Genomic DNA, 19280 nt, shown 5'->3' with positions numbered 1-19280 from the left:
TATTAGAATTAGATCAGTCGCGAGTGCACGACTGACATGCGAAATGTGGCCATATGCAATTAGAGAGAATAAAATAGTGGAGATGCAACTGGAGGAGAGTGTGGTGGTATACAGCATTTTTTCATCGTGGGAAGTATTAGTCTCGGTGAACGGGCGAGATTGTCCTGGCAGCGAAGATGTTGGACAGGATCGAGTCGTCGGCTTTAGGAGACGGCGTCGTGGACCGGCCGTTGTGTACTATAGTGCTGCCGCTGGTGCTGATGCTGGCGCTGCTGGGCCCGGATGAGTTGACCGCAGTGGGAATGTCGCCGTAATCCTGGCGAATAGCAGATACAGGAGACGACGCCGAGGTGGCTCGTAGATCGCCTTCAAAGAACTGGTAGCTGCTGGTTTTGTGATGGTTGTGATATAAATCAGGGATAGCACGCCCGGCTATACCGCTGAGACTGCCGCCGTTGCTGCTGACGGGTCCGTGATTACTAGCTCCAGACGCACCGGTAGGGCTGATGGTGGAGAATCCGTTGCTGGCGAATCGAGGGCTTTGAGGACTTCTACGTCCTGGTCCTTGGTTAAACAGACCTGGTCGATGAGGGACAGGTGATGATAATTGTGGAGAATGGTACTCAAGCTCGTCGGCAATATCGTGAACAGCAGCTGCTCGTACAGTGTCAAGAGGAGGCAGCTCAATAAACTCGCCGTCATCGATGGATTTTCGTAGTTTAGCAGGAAGTTTGGCAATCCCAATCTCAACATAGTCATACGACCAACGAGACAACTTACCAGGAAGCATTCTGGGCAAACAAGTCATCTTACAGGCGTAAAAGACTGTGAATGAAAGGGCAGCACCTCCTACAAGATCAATGAAATAGTGGTGGGTCAGGTACATAGTCGACCACCAGATCCACATTTCATAGAGAAAAAAGAACGGAGTCAGGCTGGGGAACATGTGACTGAGAAACAGTACCTCGATAGTGGCACATCCCGAGTGCAGTGATGGGAATGCGCCAAACACCTGTGGGGAAGCGCCAAAAGTACCGGTATACAGATTTAATCCAAGTAGCTTGTCGATACGGGCCAACCCACCAGCACTACCGGGCATAGAATAGTTGGCAGGATCCAGGCCATGGTCGATTTTGTACCATGGAGGAGCAGTAGGAAATAGGATTTGAATACTGACACCAATGATGTTCATCCAGCCAAACGCAAATGCCCATACTCTCAACATGGAAGGAGGTCCAAACAAGAAGCAGATAATGGACACGACAAAAGGAGCACCGAAATGGATCAGTCCATAAGGCAGCCAAGCCAGAACATCGAGTACAGAGTTTTTAGACGATGCTAAAACCTCACTCAAATTACCGCCATAGAAAATAGTTTCTAAAGCAGGCAGCAGTCTTACACAGATCGAAGGTCTCCAAGCAGGAGGAATAAATCGACAGGAATAAAACAGTACGAGCCAGGTTCCAATAGGAAGAAAAGGGAACCAGAACTGAGATGTGGCAGGAATTATTACGGCAATAGTCAGTAAAAGAGCAATGGATAACCTGAAAAATAGGGGAGGATCAGAATCAATAATGAAACAGAATAACATGACAACGGCCATGGGGATATACTGTAAATCGCCCCTGGTCCATTTGTGATTTTTGAGTCTATTAAACGTGACACGAGGGTCTAACGAAGTTTCTAGCTGAGGGAGGGTGTTCCCAGGAATGGCATCAGCCAGGAAGAACTCCTTGACTCTGGCAAATATCGATGCCATGGCTGTGACAACAAGTGTGATTTGGTTTCGATGATACGATCTAGCGATTCGTTTTTGTTTATTGATTCGTTATTTTGATGATTCGATGGTCGTTATTTCGATGATTCGATGATTCGTTATTTCGATGATTCGATGATTCGATTCACTTTCGATGATCTGATAATATCAGTGAGATAATGAGCTAGAGCCGATATTTTTCGTGTCGACAAGCTTCTCACTGACTCTACAAGTTCGTTCTTTGTAAACCTCTAGACTTTCTACTAGCTTTTTACTGGCGTCTTTGCCTCTTTCGCTATCAGTATCTCGTTTCGATGAACCCTTTGTCAACTCGTTAATCAGACTGCTGCTAACAAATATCACAGTTTTCGAATCGTTAAACCAACCGTAGCACAATATCGAGCTCTGAACCGGCAATAACCTATTTCGTGTGTCGTGTGTGTGGTGTGGTGTGGTGTATGATCTTCAAACGGTCGCACCAGAGAAAAATAATCACAGCTGCCGGAACGGAGAGATCGAAACACTCCAACAAACTCACAGACTTCTGACTAACTAACTTCTAATACCAAACCGAAACCCTGACAGTGGTAGAGATCGCGTGAGATGGTACGATTTGATTTTTAACCTTTTGATAATAAATAATTTCAACTGGTTCGTCACGCAAACAAACAGACAAGCCCGATTACAGGAATTTGACGACAGGGTAAGATGGTACGATTGACACGTACAAAAAGTCTAGCAAACCAGGGAGCGCCCAAAAAAAAAGAAGGGGGAGCACTTGGTAGCACAGACAGACGGATACTGGACAACACGGGATGAAATAATAAAAGGCGAAATAAATCCACTGGTGTAATAAGATTTATTTTCTGGTTCTTGCGTTGGGCCTTGTGTCGGCAGTGCGTGCTGTTAGTAAGTTTTGTATGATCCGCAGCAGCCGGAGTCTAAAAAATACTTTTCCCGACAGTTTTTCCTGCACACAGATCCCTAATGGCGGACAGCGACGTGCTAAAGTCGGAAAAAAAGATAAACAAAAAATACATAAAAAATACATCAAAAAATAAGATAACGAATCTACAACCACCACACCGCTACCGCTACAACCATAACCACTAACACAACCACTAACTACCGTTACCACTACAAACACCGCTCTCACTCTTCTAGCAGCTCCCGCTACCACTACTGCAAGTACGGCTCCAGTACTACAACGACAACTCTACGAAAATACCCCTACAACTACTGTCACTTTATCCACTGTAACTGCCACTCTAACTACCACTGTATCTACCACTCTAACCCCTCTAACTGCATCTCTAACCACTCTAACCACCACCACTCAAACTCCCAATGTCCGTTCCTGGTTTTATGTACATTACTCCCCTCTCCCCTCTCTCCTCTCCCCCTCCCGCATTCCTCCCAACCAGCCGCAGCCCCCCCTCAGCCGACTGACCCCCGCCAGGGGGAGGGGGGGTCTTGCCTCCGGCGGCTGGGGCTCCGCCCCAGACCCCGCTGCTCCTCTCGCTGCGCTCGAGTCGGTCTCCGTCGACGGTCCGAGCCCGCTCCGCGAAGCGGAGCACAACCAGGGTCTGGGGCGGAGCCCCAGCCGCCGGAGGCAGACCCCGACAGGGGGTGGATTAGGTTGGTCGCGAGGTGATTATTAATTTGTTGATGGTGCCGCAATTATTATTAATAAAATTAATTAATTTACAGTTAGCAACCAACAGCCGGCGGCGCAGCTGGTGGTGCCGCTTTCAGATACTGGCGTCATCAACGTCGTCAGCATCACCATTCAGTCACATCTGCACGGTTCACACCAGCCCTATTCACATGATGTATAATCTGTTAATTTATCATTCATCATTTCATTTTAAAATAAACAACAACCTATGATTTTCACGATTGCACTTCTGGTGCCGCTAGTCTTAGGCATGCATGTCCAAGATGACACTTAGATACTGCACTCAACTGTTTAAGATCAATAAGCCAGACATTGTATTACGCTGTTTCTGTAGAAACGAGTAATTTTGTCCACAAATGATCAATAATAGTTATTCCATGATCCTGCCTTAATATATGTATCGTAAGTATTTTGGTATAAGAGATCAGGCGTCATTGTAGGTACTTGATACTGCCCAGTACTATTCATAGTTGTGTCAGGTCGAGCCGGATAGGTGTCCATCCCGCCGTCAACTAAGTCACGAGCTGTTAAATTCTCATCAATGACCCCAGACATTAACAACCTTCCTCGCATCTCATAACCATCAAACGAGACTCCTGGTACCATATGCTCAGCTAAACTCATCAAACAGGGATATAGCTGTCTGTATATAGTTTCGTTAAAATAATAGCCTGACACATTAGCGACAGTAAACGTACTGTATTCAGCAGGAATGAAGTAATAAAATTGGTGGTCAATGTTCCGGATACAATCTAGTGCAATGTCAAGAGCAGTAAAGTTGAATGCGTAGCATGAGCATAATGGTAACACTATGTATAGTACAGGTAAGAAGAAAATCATTATACTAATAATAAAGCGAAATGTTAAATGATAAATTAATGAACAAGAATTAGATATTAAAACATGATTGTCAGGTGAGGCCTCCGAAGATGCACTTGACAATCGCTAACTCTACTTTGCGGTCCACGTCCATGTCCATGTCTGCTGACGGTGTACAGACAGACATGGCATGACATGACATTACGGGACTGAGATGTCTGATGCCATGTCTGATCATGCCAGATGCCGGGTGCGATGCCATGGCTGCCATGCCATGCCCAGCCCACAAAGATCAGTATGGATCTGGCTAAAACCTAAATTGAGAGCAAGTGCTGCTGCTGTCCTTGTCTGGGTGTATCCATCTGCCCAGTCTAGTGTCGAACTAAGTATAAATATATCCAATATATGTTTAAATATGTACAAAAGGATAAATCTTATAATCTTATAATCTTATTACAATTGGTACATGTGGTACATGTCGTGCATGAGAGCAGCAAGTGCCTGTACAGTCGAGCTGTAATTGTGCAAGACTGGCTGTACAGAGTAACTGCCCAGAGCGGAGAGCGAGCGGGAGTGAGTGGTCCTGTCGTTTTCGTAGCTGTCGAGCTTAATTCTGATTCTGTAACTTTAGCTCTGATATCGGCAGCTGTAGTTCTGATATCGGCAGTTGTAGCTGTAGTTGTAGCTGTAGTTGTAGCTGTAGTTCTAACACCCTGTAATATTTTATTCTGCAACTGCTATAGCTAATTCTGATTTTTGTACTGTGTAGCTAACTGTAGCTCCAGTTGAGCAGCAGGTGCTACAGCTTAGCAGCAGTAGTAGTAGCTCTGGAGACGTAGCACTTGCTGAATCGGACTGTGACCTTACGCTACGATCTGTCTAAACTATAATCCAGATCGTGGTTAGACCGGCAAAAAAATAAATAAACAAAGTTGGCTGTTCACATGAGACCAAAACTAGACAAACCTTAGACAAGGTTTACACTAGGTTGGCATCGTGCCTCTCGGTTAGGTATGTATCAGCAACGGAATCAATACGGTTCCTAAATCCGTTAGAGTTGGCAACCGCGCTCTAAACACCACCACAACCACCACAACCACCATCCCAAAAAATAAAATACAAATGAAAACCCAAAATCCCATAACCCTGTCCATCAACAAACAACAAATATTAAATCTAAAATCCCGCTAGCCTCATGCACACCCTCCAATCTGAACCTTAAACAGGCTCCATACACTGCGGACGGGGGTGTGCCTCCGGCGGCTGGGGCTCCGCCCCAGACCCTGGTTGTGCTCGCTTCGCGAGCGGCGTGTAGCCCGGGTTCGAACTGACTACAGACACTTTACAGAAAACACAGGAGGCCCACGCCGCTCGCGAAGCGAGCACAACCAGGGTCTGGGGCGGAGCCCCAGCCGCCGGAGGCAGCACCCCTGTCCCCAAGCCAAGCCAGCGTATTCCCGGCCGTATTCGCACCCAGAGAAGCAGTTCCAGCAGCGGCGGAGCAAGTGTGACGTGCATGCTCTGGGGTCTCAGTGGATGTGTGTCATGCACAAAATTTTTTGATAGATGCGATGGGTGTATATGCATCTGCATGCCAGATGCAACGTCGACGTTTCAACGTCGCCAACGGTCTCCCCCTCCCCCTCCCTGTCACACTCACACACCCGACCGTTGCTATCGAGAGGGGTCAGGCGTGTGACTCTGTCGGCAGGGAAAAAAAAATATTTTTTTTGACGGGAGATGTGCCTCCGGCGGCTGGGGCTTCGCCCCAGACCCCGTGGCTCCTCTCGCTTCGCTCGAGTCGAGCGTCGGGGTGAGGGTCGCGTGGCAGCCAAGCCAGCGAACGGGGAACTAAAAACCCAGTAACAGGGGGCGGCCCTACGCCCGACTCGAGCGAAGCGAGAGGAGCCACGGGGTCTGGGGCGAAGCCCCAGCCGCCGGAGGCAGGCTCGGACCCCGAAGTGGCCCCTTCCACCAAGGCACTGTTGCTCCTGCTGGTTCAGGATGTCGAGCCGTTGGGAAGGTGCAGCAGCTGCGGGTGGACGGATGCGTGTGTGGGACCTCACACGAGCGGGCGAGGCGGGGGAGGGGGAGGGGCCGTTGCCAGGTGAGCAGGTCTTGGTTGATAGGGGGTGATGCTGCGGGTGAGGAGGGAAGGAGGGGTGCGTGGTTGTAGGACCGAACGGGCGAGGGGCAGCTCGGTTTCGGTTGCGGTTGCGGCAGGCGGCGCCAGCGGGGCTCTGTGTCTGGATACGGGCGAATGGCCAGGGCACCGGCTGCTACCGTTGGACTGGATCCGTCCGTGCTCGTCCAGGCAGCAGCATCAGCATCAGCGGCTGGGCGGCAGCAGTAGCGGCAGCAGCAGCAGATGGATCCGACGCTCCATTGGGCCAACGCAGGCCAATCAATCCGGAGCGATCTGGAACTCTGAAGGCCATCCAGGCTGCTGACCTAATTAACCGGACCTGCTGGCGACCGTTAGACCCGCCGGTGCCACCGCTGCTGGTACCTGCCTCTTATGCACTCTGATTATACCCGTCGGTGAGCAATTCAATCCACCAGGCGTTCAACAGCCCCCATCCACATTCGGCGGACTACCCACCAGGGCCTCGACCGCCTCCCCATGTCTCCGGGCTCTCCTCGTACCCACGGATTTCGTTTTGGGACTGGCTGGGGGGACAGGGGTGTGCGCCTCCGGCGGCTGGGGCTCCGCCCCAGACCCTGGTTGCTCCTGCTTCGCAGGAGACGGCAGCTCGAGCTGGGACCTTCGACGGACCGACTCGAGCGCAGCGAGAGGAGCCACGGGGTCTGGGGCAGAGCCCCAGCCGCCGGAGGCAGGTCCCATCCACCCGACCAGGCCGCCGGAGGAGGTGCGGGTGAGCGCCAATGGCAGCGGAGTTGAATATCAGCAGGCAGTAGCAGCAGAGGGAGATCAATGCCTGAAGAGGGGCAGCTCATTTGAAACGGCTGCAGTGCATAAAATCTGGGCGGTTTAAAGGGCCTTGGCTTTTGGTTTCTTTTTGGAGGCCTGCTTGCATCCGATCGTTGCTTTTGGCTGCAAAACAAGCCTGTCGCTGCTGCTGCTGCCAGATCTCCCTCCCTCACCCCTCGGACTCCTTCCCGCAACCGCTGCGGCCAGGGTCCAAGCCCCGACTCGAGCGAAGCGAGAGGAGCCACGGGTCCGGGCGGAGCCCGGCCGCCGGAGGCACTGGCGGGGGACCGGGGTGTGCCTCCGGCGGCTGGGGCTCCGCCCCAGACCCTGGTTGTGCTCCGCTTCGCGGAGCGGGTAGGGGGAATGCCACCAGGGGGAGGGGGTTTGGTTTGTTATCGGGCCAGTCAGGGACGGTGGGTGGAATTATGCCTGATTTGGGTGGGTGCGATTGCGATCTGGCTGGCGGCGATGCTGGCGATGGTGGCCCGGCGGGAGGGTTGGATCGGCTGGGATCAGATCAGATCAGATCAGATCAGGGAGCAGGCAGGCAACGCAAGGCAGAAAGCAGGGTCGGATTGGGCAGCTGCGTCAGATCAGGCAGGGAAGGAAGCAGCAGGCGGCGGTCAGATCAGTCAACTGCAGCAGGAGCAGCAGCATCGGCAGGAACAGCAGCAGCGGCAGTGGACCAGGGGCAGATGAGTCAATGTACGAGCATCAGCGTCGCCCTCAACGGCAGATCAAGCCCAAGCCCAAGCCCAAGCCCCGTCCGGAACTGGGCCACCCAACAGACTCCGTCCCCCCCAAGCAGCTGGCACCGCCGACGCCCGACTCGAGCGCAGCGAGAGGAGCAACCAGGGTCTGGGGCGGAGCCCCAGCCGCCGGAGGCACGCCCCCGTCCCCGAAACAGCGACGACCCCGTGAGCCAGCACCACCCGAATTGACTGGCTACCGTTTCCTGATTGCTGTGGAAGGGAGAGTGCACTGGCTGCCTTATCGGGATAATCGCCGTCGTCTGAACTTTAAATGAGTTCACCAACGTCACTGGCTGGGCTCTCGTCTGGCACACCAGCTGTCCGGTTAATTAAAATAGAGTTTGTCGTGAACTCTGATAACCCAGCCTGTCCCAGACCAGCGGCTTGCAGAGCGGGGAACAATCCGCCCACCTCTCGCGCCCCAAACACAAACAAACAAACAAGGGGGGGATGGGTGCTGCCTCCGGCGGCTGGGGCTCCGCCCCAGACCCTGGTTGCTCCTGCTTCGCAGGAGTTGGTGTGGGGTGGGGGGAGGACCGACTCGAGCGCAGCGAGAGGAGCAACGGCGTCTGGGGCAGAGCCCCAGCCGCCGGAGGCAAGCATGGCCCCCCCTGCCGGCCCGTGCCGGGCCTGTCACCTGCTGTTTGTGGACGCTGCGTCACTGCGCGCTTGTACCCACTTTTAGTGGCCCCTTCGTGCATGGCAGCCGCCTCCGCCCTGCTGCCAAGGTTCGACAGAGTTTGCGATCGCTGCGTCTGTGCTGTGGCCTCTCTCCCCTGACAGCTGAGCCCGGCTGGGGGGACGGGGTGCTGCCTCCGGCGGCTGGGGCTCCGCCCCAGACCCTGGTTGCTCCTGCTTCGCAGGAGTTGGGAACTGGGACCGGCAACGCAACGACTCGAGCGCAGCGAGAGGAGCAGCCAGGGTCTGGGGCGGAGCCCCAGCCGCCGGAGGCAGCACCCAGCACCCCCCTAAACCCGACTCGAGCGAAGCGAGAGGAGCCACGGGGTCTGGGGCAGAGCCCCAGCCGCCGGAGGCAGACTCCCGATCCCCCAGGGCAGGGCCTCCCCTGAGACAGGTGGGTGGGCTATTGTTCTGTGGTGAGAACCAGGAGGAGGCGCCGAAAGGGGAAATTGGTGATGGGCCAGCTGGCGGGCGGCTGCGCTAGACAGAATATGGGTACGAGCTAGCAGCTGAGCACGGATGCGGTCAGGACAAAGCCCACTAGCGCCAACCGCTAATCTGGCATGGTTCGGGCTCCGCAGTCAGGCGGGCCTATTGTAAGTGATCTCATTTCTGGTCTCCGCAAACAGCTCCCGCTGCTGCTGCTGCTGCCATCTGCGACAGACGCCCTGCTGCTCCGCTTGTTTGTTTACCGGACCCTGCTCTTCTTTGTCTGACCACCACATTCTTCACATGCGAACCGCGGTGCCATTTCGCTGGGAGGAGGGAGGGGGGACTACCTCCGGCGGCTGGGGCTCTGCCCCAGACCCCGTGGCTCCTCTCGCTTCGCTCGAGTCGGGCGTCGAGGGGCCCTGGTTGTTGGGGGTCGGTGTTGCGACGTAAACAATTGGACGCTGGCTGACTGGTGAGTGATTAAGAGACGCTAGAGCTTGAGCGTGCTAGCGTGGTCGAGCGTCGTCGACGTCGCTGCTGCTGATTCCGCCAGTCCGGCCAATCTCCGGCCTAAAACAAGCTGCCGAAGATCAAGCAACTGGCAGCGTCTGCTGCTGCTGTTGCTGCTGCTTCTGAAGATAGCCAGCAGGCGGTGCTCGCGTCGTTGGCGCGCATTTCCGTGCCACCTGATCGCGCTAAACTTAACTCGATCAAACTTAACCTTACTTTCTCACCTGCCTGCCGGCGCCAACTTTAGCTCCCCAGGAGGGGCCCTAGCCCGTCGCTCGCCTACTAAGGTTTGGCTGATCGTGCCAATCAGCTGGTCAGTGCTCCCACTGTGGTCACTGGCGGGGTGGCCACGCTGCCTCCGGCGGCTGGGGCTCCGCCCCAGACCCTGGTTGTGCTCCGCTTCGCGGAGCGGCTGGGGGCCGTCGACGCTAACGACTCGAGCGCAGCGAGAGGAGCAGTGGGGTCTGGGGCGCAGCCCCAGCCGCCGGAGGCACCAGGGGGGCTTGTTTGTTTGTTTGTTTACGCAGAAAGCAGCAGCAGCATCGACCATCGCTCGGCTGGATCGCCTGGCCTGATCTCGCCATCTGGTGCGACGCTGTCTCAGATCCACTGCCAGCTGCTTTTCTATTAATATCCCCCCTTGAACCTTCTCCCGAGGTGTGCCTCCGGCGGCTGGGGCTCCGCCCCAGACCCTGGTTGCTCCTCTCGCTGCGCTCGAGTCGTTTGCTGGGGTTGGTTGGTGGTTCGTGTCGACGACGGACGGGCTCGGCCATCTCCTGCGAAGCAGGAGCAACCAGGGTCTGGGGCGGAGCCCCAGCCGCCGGAGGCAGCCCCCCTCCCTCGAGCTCGATTCTCCGGGCCCGATCGATGGCTCCGGTGCAGCTAGCCACGAGCCCATCTTACATAGAACATTCTTCTGCTGACCGACGACAGATGCAGCCAGCCCCCTTGGTAGGGCCCTGTGGGCTGATGGTGTGGACGACGGGCTCGTCGCCGAGGTGTTGTGGAGTGGGGTCGGTTGGTTGCTGTGTAGTGGGGGTAGTATTTGTGATGACGATGATGGTGGTGTAGAAAGGCAAGTGGGGAGTGGGGGAGATGAGGCGAGAGAGAGGGGGGGATGGGTGGGTAGGTGAGCGAAGCGGACTACGAGAACACGCTAGAGGCCAATTGGTATGGTGTGGTATGGTATGGCATAGCAAGACCAGATGGCGATGTCGGCAGGCAAACCACCGCTGTGACCTGGATCTGGCACCGACACCGGGCCCGCGCCGATCCGCAGGTTCGATGCTAGCGCCAGTTACAGCGCTAGCCTCATCCGGCTGGCGGCCTGTCGATGAGCTAACCCACAAAGGCTACCGTTGACATCGATTATTTAATTAGTTTATATGCAGGAGTCGGCAAATCGTCCAAACAGTGTGCTGCACCTGGCTCCAACTCGTTAGTGCCCGATACCCAGGCATGCAGCCGCGGTTGCAGGGGGGACCCTCGCTGCCTCCGGCGGCTGGGGCTCCGCCCCAGACCCTGGTTGCTCCTGCTTCGCAGGAGAGGGTGGGGCCGGCCGGTGGGAACGACTCGAGCGCAGCGAGAGGAGCAGCGGGGTCTGGGGCGGAGCCCCAGCCGCCGGAGGCAGCGTGGCACCTCGCCGGGGGGAGGACCGTGCGCTGTGGTGAGCGGCATCGTGCATTGGCTGGCTGCTATCAGGCCGGCGAAGGCTGCGATGCGGTGCGGGCTGGTGGGCAGGAGTCAAGAGTCATCGTCCGGGTCTGGGGTGCTGAGTCGAGTTAGTTTGGCCGGGGTTCGGGTCTGGTTGGTTGGTTGGTTGGTTTATGGTGACGGTGGTTTCGGGTTGGCGTTGGGTTAAACGTAAACCCGCTCGTAGCCAGGTCGCTAGGGATGGATGGATGGACTTTGTTATTCCCTCGGCACTGTGCTGCTCCGCAAGTACGCTAGCCTGGCGCTACGGCACGCCCTAGCCAGCTGCGAGCTTACGAGAGCCCGTCCGCACCAGCACCAAGCGCCGGCTGCTGCTGCTGCTGTGCTGCTGGCTGATCCGTCCTACTCCGGCCGGCAGTGACTTTCCTAGACCGTCCTAGCGGGGCAGGAGAAACCGCTAGTGCCGCTGCTAGCGCTTCCACTACTGCTCCCGCTGCTACTGCTGCTAGCCTGAAAAGCGCTTGGTTCGGGTCGGGGGTGCTGCCCCCATTCGCAATGCCCTCTTCGTGCCACGGACGGGCCCCTGACTGCAACATCCACCGCAGCACCACCCCTTGCTAGACCCGCACGGGAGCCGGTCTGCTTCCGGCGGCTGGGGCTCCACCCCAGACCTGGTAGTGCTCCGCTTCGCGGAGCGGCCTGGGCCCGTCTACGCAACCGACTCGAGCGCAGCGAGAGGAGCCACGGGGTCTGGGGCAGAGCCCCAGCCGCCGGAGGCATGTCCTCCCGGCCAGTTTATCCGTCGGCGGCAGCCATCCCGCGGATTGCCAGGCCCGGGGGCCTGGTCTCGCCCGCCAACCATCGCCAGGGTTCGACTGTGATCTGGCCCGGCCGAATCAGGCATGTTTTCTGCCGTATAGGGCTTCCAGCCAGCTCCCAGGTCTATGGTTCGCCATCCCTGTTAAGGTTGACCCTAGCCAGCACCACGGGGTAGGGGGGCTACCTCCGGCGGCTGGGGCTCCGCCCCAGACCCTGGCTGCTCCTCTCGCTGCGCTCGAGTCGTTGTTGGGGGGTGCTCGGTATCTCTCCTGCGAAGCAGGAGCAACCAGGGTCTGGGGCGGAGCCCCAGCCGCCGGAGGCACACCCCGTCCCCCCAGTAGGGCCCCAAGGCTCGTATCTTCTTCTCCGCGAAAACACTAAAATAAAAATAAAAAAAAACGTTGAGGTGTACATATGGCGCTTTCTTTTTGGATCCGCCTCGGCGGGAAAAAAGCAATTTCTGCGCCCTCACATAACACTAATCCAATTTTGTTCGCACACCAGTCGGTACTTCAGAAAAGAAAGAAAAAGCAACGCTGTTCTGACTTCCCAAAAAAGAAACCATTTACTAAAAGGAAACCGGCAAAAGCAATTGTGTAAACTGTATGAATTATTAAAAAAATGACAAAAAAAATGCCCTCTTGGTATTAATAGAATACATATACCACAATATAGGGCCTTGAAAACTAGTTTGGCATTTTTTAAATTTTTTCTTGGTGTTGGATTTTTTTATATATTGTTATCGATTCGGGTCTCTGTTTCGTTAGTGTTTTTTTTTTTTATTGTTCTTTATTTGTTCCACTTCCAGATTTTTGTCGCCGTTTGTGCCTGTTCCCCCTTATTTATCCTAGCTATTACTACTGCTCGTACTACGACTACTACTACAACTGCTGTACTGTTCACTTGGTTACCGCAGCACTTTCTTTAACAAACCTCTTCCACCTGGTCTATTATTTGTTTGGCAAGCTTTTATTTTTTGGACACTATTTTTGATTGGGATATTTAGGCCTGCTGTTCGATTATTTTAATTTCGATCGATCTAATCCTCTTATTTTAATAATATTGGCTAGAGTTTGAGTTTGTTTTGTGGGTTCGATTATAATAACTGCCACCACAATCTCGACCTTAATACAATAACTTACTTTATTATACACGGACAGTTCAGTCTTGTCGTATATCTTGGTAGAATCGTTGTTGTGCAATGTCGCCCATTTATGCTAGTTCCACTATGGACACTGATCCTTTAGACGCCAGTCAACCCGTCGTCACTTCCACCACTCCTGCTACTGCCACTACATCTGCTGGCTCTGGAGCTCCCAGTTCATCATCACCATCGTCTTCTTCGACTGTATCATCTTCAGTTTCGTCTTCGTCGTCTTCATCAAGTACATCTTCATGGGACTCTGTCGACCCTAAAGACCAGCTTGCTCCTTTACAACCAACCATAGTCGCAGCTTCCGCTTCAACCATTCCCACCACCACTTCTAACAAGCGTCCTCAGTCGCTGCAACTTCCTCTTCAACCCAATAAGCGTCACAGCCATCGCGGTCGCTCAAGGTCGCTACCCAACCTGCTCTACGAATCTAACAAGGTTCATAAACGCAAAGATAGCTCGCTTCCTACCGACTGTACCATCGGCTCAAGACGATCCAGAAAGAAGCTGACTTTCAATCAATCCCAAGTCGTGGCTCAACAAAAACTACATATTCATTCTCATCAAAGCATATCTACACCAAATCTCACCACAGCCGTTGGTTCTTCCATCGGTCCTATCTCCACCTCCACCTCTAACACATCATCAATATCATTACCCACTTCGTCATCTCCATCGCCTGATATGTCGTCTAGTTCATCTCCCGCCAAGCATAATACCACGACCCCATGGGTTCAACCTCCACCAGTCAATTCGGTATCACTAAGAGAAATCGATTTACAGGAAATCTTCAAGAACCCCCAGCTTCGTCATGATATTGTGTTCGATCCTCAGCTGCAGTTCCGTCCTAATCTGGATGGCGAGCGTGGAAAGCGTAAGAAGATGATGGCTGAAAAGTACTGGGATTCCATTGTTCTCGACTGTCAGGATCTTGTTTCTGGCAAGTCGGACAGCTCTCCTAAACTTGTTCTGTTATTCAGCACTTTACGAGAAATCCTGTTATCACTACTTCCTGTTCATAATCGATCATATGTCGACTCGGTACTGGATCCTGATCTTCTTATTCAACAAGTTCGTCATAGTGCCTTGGATTTCCTTGGTCTTGCCAAGTGGCTGTCGTCTGTTTTCAAGGCCCATTGTGCTCCTATGAGAGACTCTTGGGTCGACCAAATGGTTTCTCGCATCGAATTAGGCATTTCTACCAAGTCTCCTAAACGCTTGGTAGAAGGTCTTAGAATGGTGTTTGCTATTTTAGAAGCCATGAAACTCGACGTTGCCAACCATCAAATCCGCACTTTACGACCAATGTTAGTGGAATCGGCTATTGAGTTCGAACAGGAATACTACAACCAAATCACTGCAAAGGGCAAGATTGATTTCACTGATAGTCTTGTCTGGTACAAGTCTGCACATGCCAAGTTCCAGACTGCTCAGGCTTCCAGTGCTGCCATGGCTCAAGTGTCTAGCACTTTGGCCGATGCCAATCGTGGTGCCTTTGTCTATGGCTTCCTTAAGCTGCTGTCTTGTGCTTCAGATGATATGGTCAGCGAGTTCCCATCGACTTTTGGCTTTGATTTGTACAGATTGGCTGGTTTTAGAGCCGAAGTGCGAAAAGTCGTGTGTATTCATTTGGCTATCAGTTTATATCAACAAGTCATGTCGGCCGAGATTGCCAGCTTAAAGTCGCCCGAGGCTCGACAGCTGTCTGCTCAAGCCCTTTCTCCTCAAGCTATTAACAAACTCAAACAGGATATTATCGCCATTATTAGCGACTCTTCCGGCAATGCCAAGTGGACTAAGAACACCCAGTCTTTGTCCTTGGAGTTTGCTAAGCGCATTGAAGAGACTGTCCACAAGAAGAATGTCACTGTTCCTTGTCAACGTCTTGTCAGTCTGTGTTCTGGCTGGCTGTCTAAACATCTTCAACCTCGTTCTGAAGTTTATAAACTGTTGGAGAACAAGACCATGACTAATCTGTTCAGTGGTATCTGCAGTGGTTTGTGTGCCATTAGCGGTCTTGACAGCACTGTCATCAGTAATGGTCTTGCTGGTAACCCCATTCCCGAGGGTCCTGTTTCTAAAGAGACTATTTCTCTTGCCGACAGAATCCTTGTCTTGGTCAAGTTCCACTGGGGTGTTTTCGGCAAGTACTACTCAGCCTACCTCGCTCTTAGCGAGGAGAAGGAGCTTTCTGCCGCCACTGCCTCTGCACTATTACTCAGTGGAACATCTTCGAACAGTAACGACGACGGCCTCGACGATTCGGTTGAAATGGTCACGCGAACCGACGCCAATTCTGACGCTGTTCAGACTATCAGCAGCAGCAGAATGAGACAACCATCCACCTGTTAATCCAATTGTACATGACCAAAGCAAACGACCCCCCACCTTTACCTTTCACGATAATTCAACGACTGTTACAATTTTTTATTAACATTATTTAATTTGGACATTTTTCTATATACTATAGTGTCTTGTCTTATTATTTTTATTATCATTATTTATATATAGCATCCTTAGGAAGAATGAAATTGCATTAAAAAAAAACCCTCTCTGCCACCGCAAATGTCTAACTGCGAAAATCCCACTACAAAAAAAATCCTGACAAAATTCTCAACAAAGATTAAACTACTGTGACTTCATTACGGTTTTAGTTTAGTTGGATTTTGGTGCTAATTACCTTTGGTGAACCATGGAATGAAGGTTAATAACCTTGTCCCTGTCACTATGGTAACTCGTCTGACATCCAACTCACCTCGTTATGCCCATTTATACCTATTATGCCTTATGCCTTATGTCTTTATACCATTATGCCCCTATGCCTTTATGCCTTTATGCCTTTATGCCTTCATTTCTTGTACCTCTTATGCCTATATGCCCTTAAAAGGGTAAATAATAATTAGCCAGCCATGTTTATTACCAAGATATAATATCTACTAAACTGATTTACCACTTGAACAGATATTATATCGAAGTTTCCACATAAGTATACACTTTTAAATAATTACCCTCAAATAGACTAAAGATGATGTGATAACTTGCTCTTTCTGGTATCTATTCAAAACTGATACCCCCTGTTACCATACAATGTGCCTGTTTGAAAACGGCCATCATATAAGATAGCGTAACTGATATACTTTCGGGCTATTGCAGGGCACGTTAATTATCTATGGTCTTTCTCAATTAGTTTCCTATTTACTTCTTTTTAAATCAACCTGCCATAAATTAATAAATAGCCTAATACTACCAGGTCCGTTAGTTTAGGGTACCTGCAAATATCTGCAGTCCCACCCCAGCCTCCACTGGTGTTCATGGAACCAGTACTTTTACAACACATAGGATTTGAGATATACTTTACACATATGCACAACATGTTTAACAAACATTCAATCTTACTAGATTTAAATCTTGTTCTCTAGAATAGCTATGATTCCATCATGGTTGACGCGTGGGTTCATGCTTATGGCCGTTGTCTGATGCCTCTGGCGGCTGGGGCTCCGCCCCAGACCCTGGTTGCTCCTGCTTCGCAGGAGTTGTCGCGGATCATGGTTGGATTTTTTGGGATGTTGGGATGGGGGTTGGCGAGATCAATTGGGTGTCTTGGTCGGCTGCGAAGCTTAAGCGCGTATTCAGATAGTCTCATTTTCCGGGGTATATCTCAGCTACACGCTGATTTAGACTTTGTTTCAGACGTGCTTGTTAGCGCAGCCTGCTGTAGCGCCGTCATGTAAAATAATTAATGAGCTAATAAACTATTCACTATTAAGTTTTAACCATACTTTCGAATAAGCTAGTAGCCTCGTCCACTGTGATTCACATGGATACCTGTCAGACATTACCGTCTGACATGCACAATAAATTGAAAATAGCGTGTATTTTACGGATTTATTAAAAAACGATACTCTATTATAGCCAATATAACTCAGTAAATGCCAATCAAAAACTTAAATCCAAAGACAAGCTATTATTTCCACGCAATAATTATGATTGTCAAGAACCAACATCACAGACGTCCATGCCGCTACAAATGCGTCAAATATGGCACTTCAAATCTTCCGTTCTCATGGGCACATTTGAAACACCAGCTGCTTCAGAGGTCGCGACCAAATGATCTAGTATCAAAAACCTTACTAAATAAACATCGAATAAAAAGTAAATTAGAAAATTAAATTAAATTTTTTCACCCCGACTCCTCTCACCAATCTCCAATCGGGTAACGTCGGCGTAAACAGCTCCTCCCAGGATATCTCCTGCGAAGCAGGAGCCACGGGGTCTGGGGCGGAGCCCCAGCCGCCGGAGGCAAAACCCCCCTCCAGTTGGAAAGTGTTCGCAATTGAAGACCTGGTATTTTATGTCGAGAAGTAGAGTCGGAGCAGGGCTGCGCGCACGTGACTAGGACAGGGATGAATGTTGTGAACTGCAATTACCCCTTTTTTCATCCACCTGCGTTTACACACTTCAGATCCTGGATATATTCTGGATTGGTCGTGGCGTTTTTGTGTCGACGCATATTTGAGATGTCATTTTTCAATTCGTTCAGGTTCGTAGAATAAACTGATGGGTTTGACGCGTTTGTGAGACTGGTGTTGCTCTTGACACGAGCCCGCAACTGTTGCACAGTTGGGGCAACCTCACACACGAGCTCCACAGAGCAACCGATCCTGTCGAGTTTCGGACGCCAGACTTTATTTACGTCTGAAAATTTGTTTAGAGCCAGATATGGCTTTAACAGATCAGTTGGAAATAGAGCTGCCTTTGCGGGATCTGTTACGGCTGGCACTGGCGACTGAGACTTCACGGTATTGCTCAATAGCCTCAATACAGCTTTTGTGTTGGATATTCTGGCATTAAGGTACCAGCTGTCAAGTGATATGTGCAAACAGATCAGAGTTGATATCTGGTGAGGAGATTTAGTCGTCAGAGCCGGCAGAACCCTGCATTTGAATCCTGCTCTGATATAGTCGTAAATCAGGATTTTCCTGAATTTACCAGACGAGAAAACTAAATACTAACGTGAAACAGAGGATTCGGTAGAAGCGCGAAAAAGGCCAAGCCAGTGGCCCCGGCTGGACCGGTGGCATCAGCAGCCTCGGCATCGTCGACATCACTGGCATCCAATCATGAACCACATGGACACAACTCACTTTCATATAAAACCAGCTCGTCTGCTCTGAGTAACGGATCAGGATCCACCACGGCGGCGAATTCAGGCGTAAACAAAGCACAAGCCCAGAAGCCACTATTCTTATGTCAGCCATATGTCCGCACAGCGCTCGTCAAGGGCAGTTTCCAGACTATTGTGATGCTACCAAAATACGTCGACTTGAACGAATGGCTAGCACTCAATGTATTCGAGTTCTTCACATACCTAAATCAGTTCTACGGAGTCATTTCGGAATTCGTTACTCCACAGACATGTCCCACAATGAATGCAGGTCCAGGAATTGATTATTTGTGGATTGATGCCAATAAAAAGGCCGTCCGACTACCTGCTAACACATACATCGACTATGTTTTGACGTGGATTTCCAACAAATTCGACGACCAAACGCTATTCCCCACACAACAGGGCGTCCCCTTCCCACCGCATTTCACTGGCGTCGTCAAAAATATCTACCGACAAATGTTCCGGATATTCGCGCATATCTTCCACAACCACTTCGACAAGATCGTGCATCTATCACTCGAGGCCCACTGGAACTCGTTCTTTGCCCACTTTATATCCTTCGGCAAGACCTTCGAGCTCCTCGACAGAAACGAAATGGTCCCTCTGCTGCCTCTTATCCACGCCATGGAGGCCCAGGGCAAAATCGCTTGATCCGATGTAGATAAAAAATATTAATGTGCACCTTGCCAAGCTGCCTCCGGCGGCTGGGGCGCTGCCCTAGACCCCGTGGCTCCTCTCGCTGCGCTCGAGTCGGGCTTTGGGGTCCCCCGCTACTCGCGAAGCGAGCAACCAGGGTCTGGGGCGGAGCCCCAGCCGCCGGAGGCAGCGTGGGAGACGCGGAGGAAAATGATGATAAAATGCATTCTAGGACTATTTACAAAATAATAAAATAAGTTATGCAGACATAAATCGTGATCTCATGTCGTAT

General features: G+C 51.7%; 2 protein-coding genes across 2 annotated transcripts; one reads left to right on the top strand and one right to left on the bottom strand.

Annotated features, from left to right (window-relative positions):
* Positions 1 to 136: 136 nt before the first annotated feature.
* AUR1 (inositol phosphorylceramide synthase) lies at positions 137 to 1759 on the bottom strand (the record flags this gene model as incomplete). The annotated part of the gene is made up of 1 exon (XM_018878846.1): positions 137 to 1759. The coding sequence occupies one exon, from the start codon at positions 1757 to 1759 to the stop codon at positions 137 to 139; it is 1623 nt and encodes a 540-aa protein (XP_018736108.1).
* Positions 1760 to 13233: 11474 nt separating this feature from the next.
* Positions 13234 to 15537, top strand: SOK1 (Sok1p; the record flags this gene model as incomplete). Its single annotated transcript, XM_018878844.1, has 1 exon — positions 13234 to 15537. The coding sequence occupies one exon, from the start codon at positions 13234 to 13236 to the stop codon at positions 15535 to 15537; it is 2304 nt and encodes a 767-aa protein (XP_018736107.1).
* Positions 15538 to 19280: the final 3743 nt, after the last annotated feature.

Source organism: Sugiyamaella lignohabitans, chromosome A (genome assembly GCF_001640025.1).
Source record: "Sugiyamaella lignohabitans strain CBS 10342 chromosome A, complete sequence".
Taxonomy (NCBI): Eukaryota; Fungi; Ascomycota; class Dipodascomycetes; order Dipodascales; family Trichomonascaceae; genus Sugiyamaella; species Sugiyamaella lignohabitans.
This window is presented reverse-complemented; position numbering and strand designations above follow the sequence as displayed.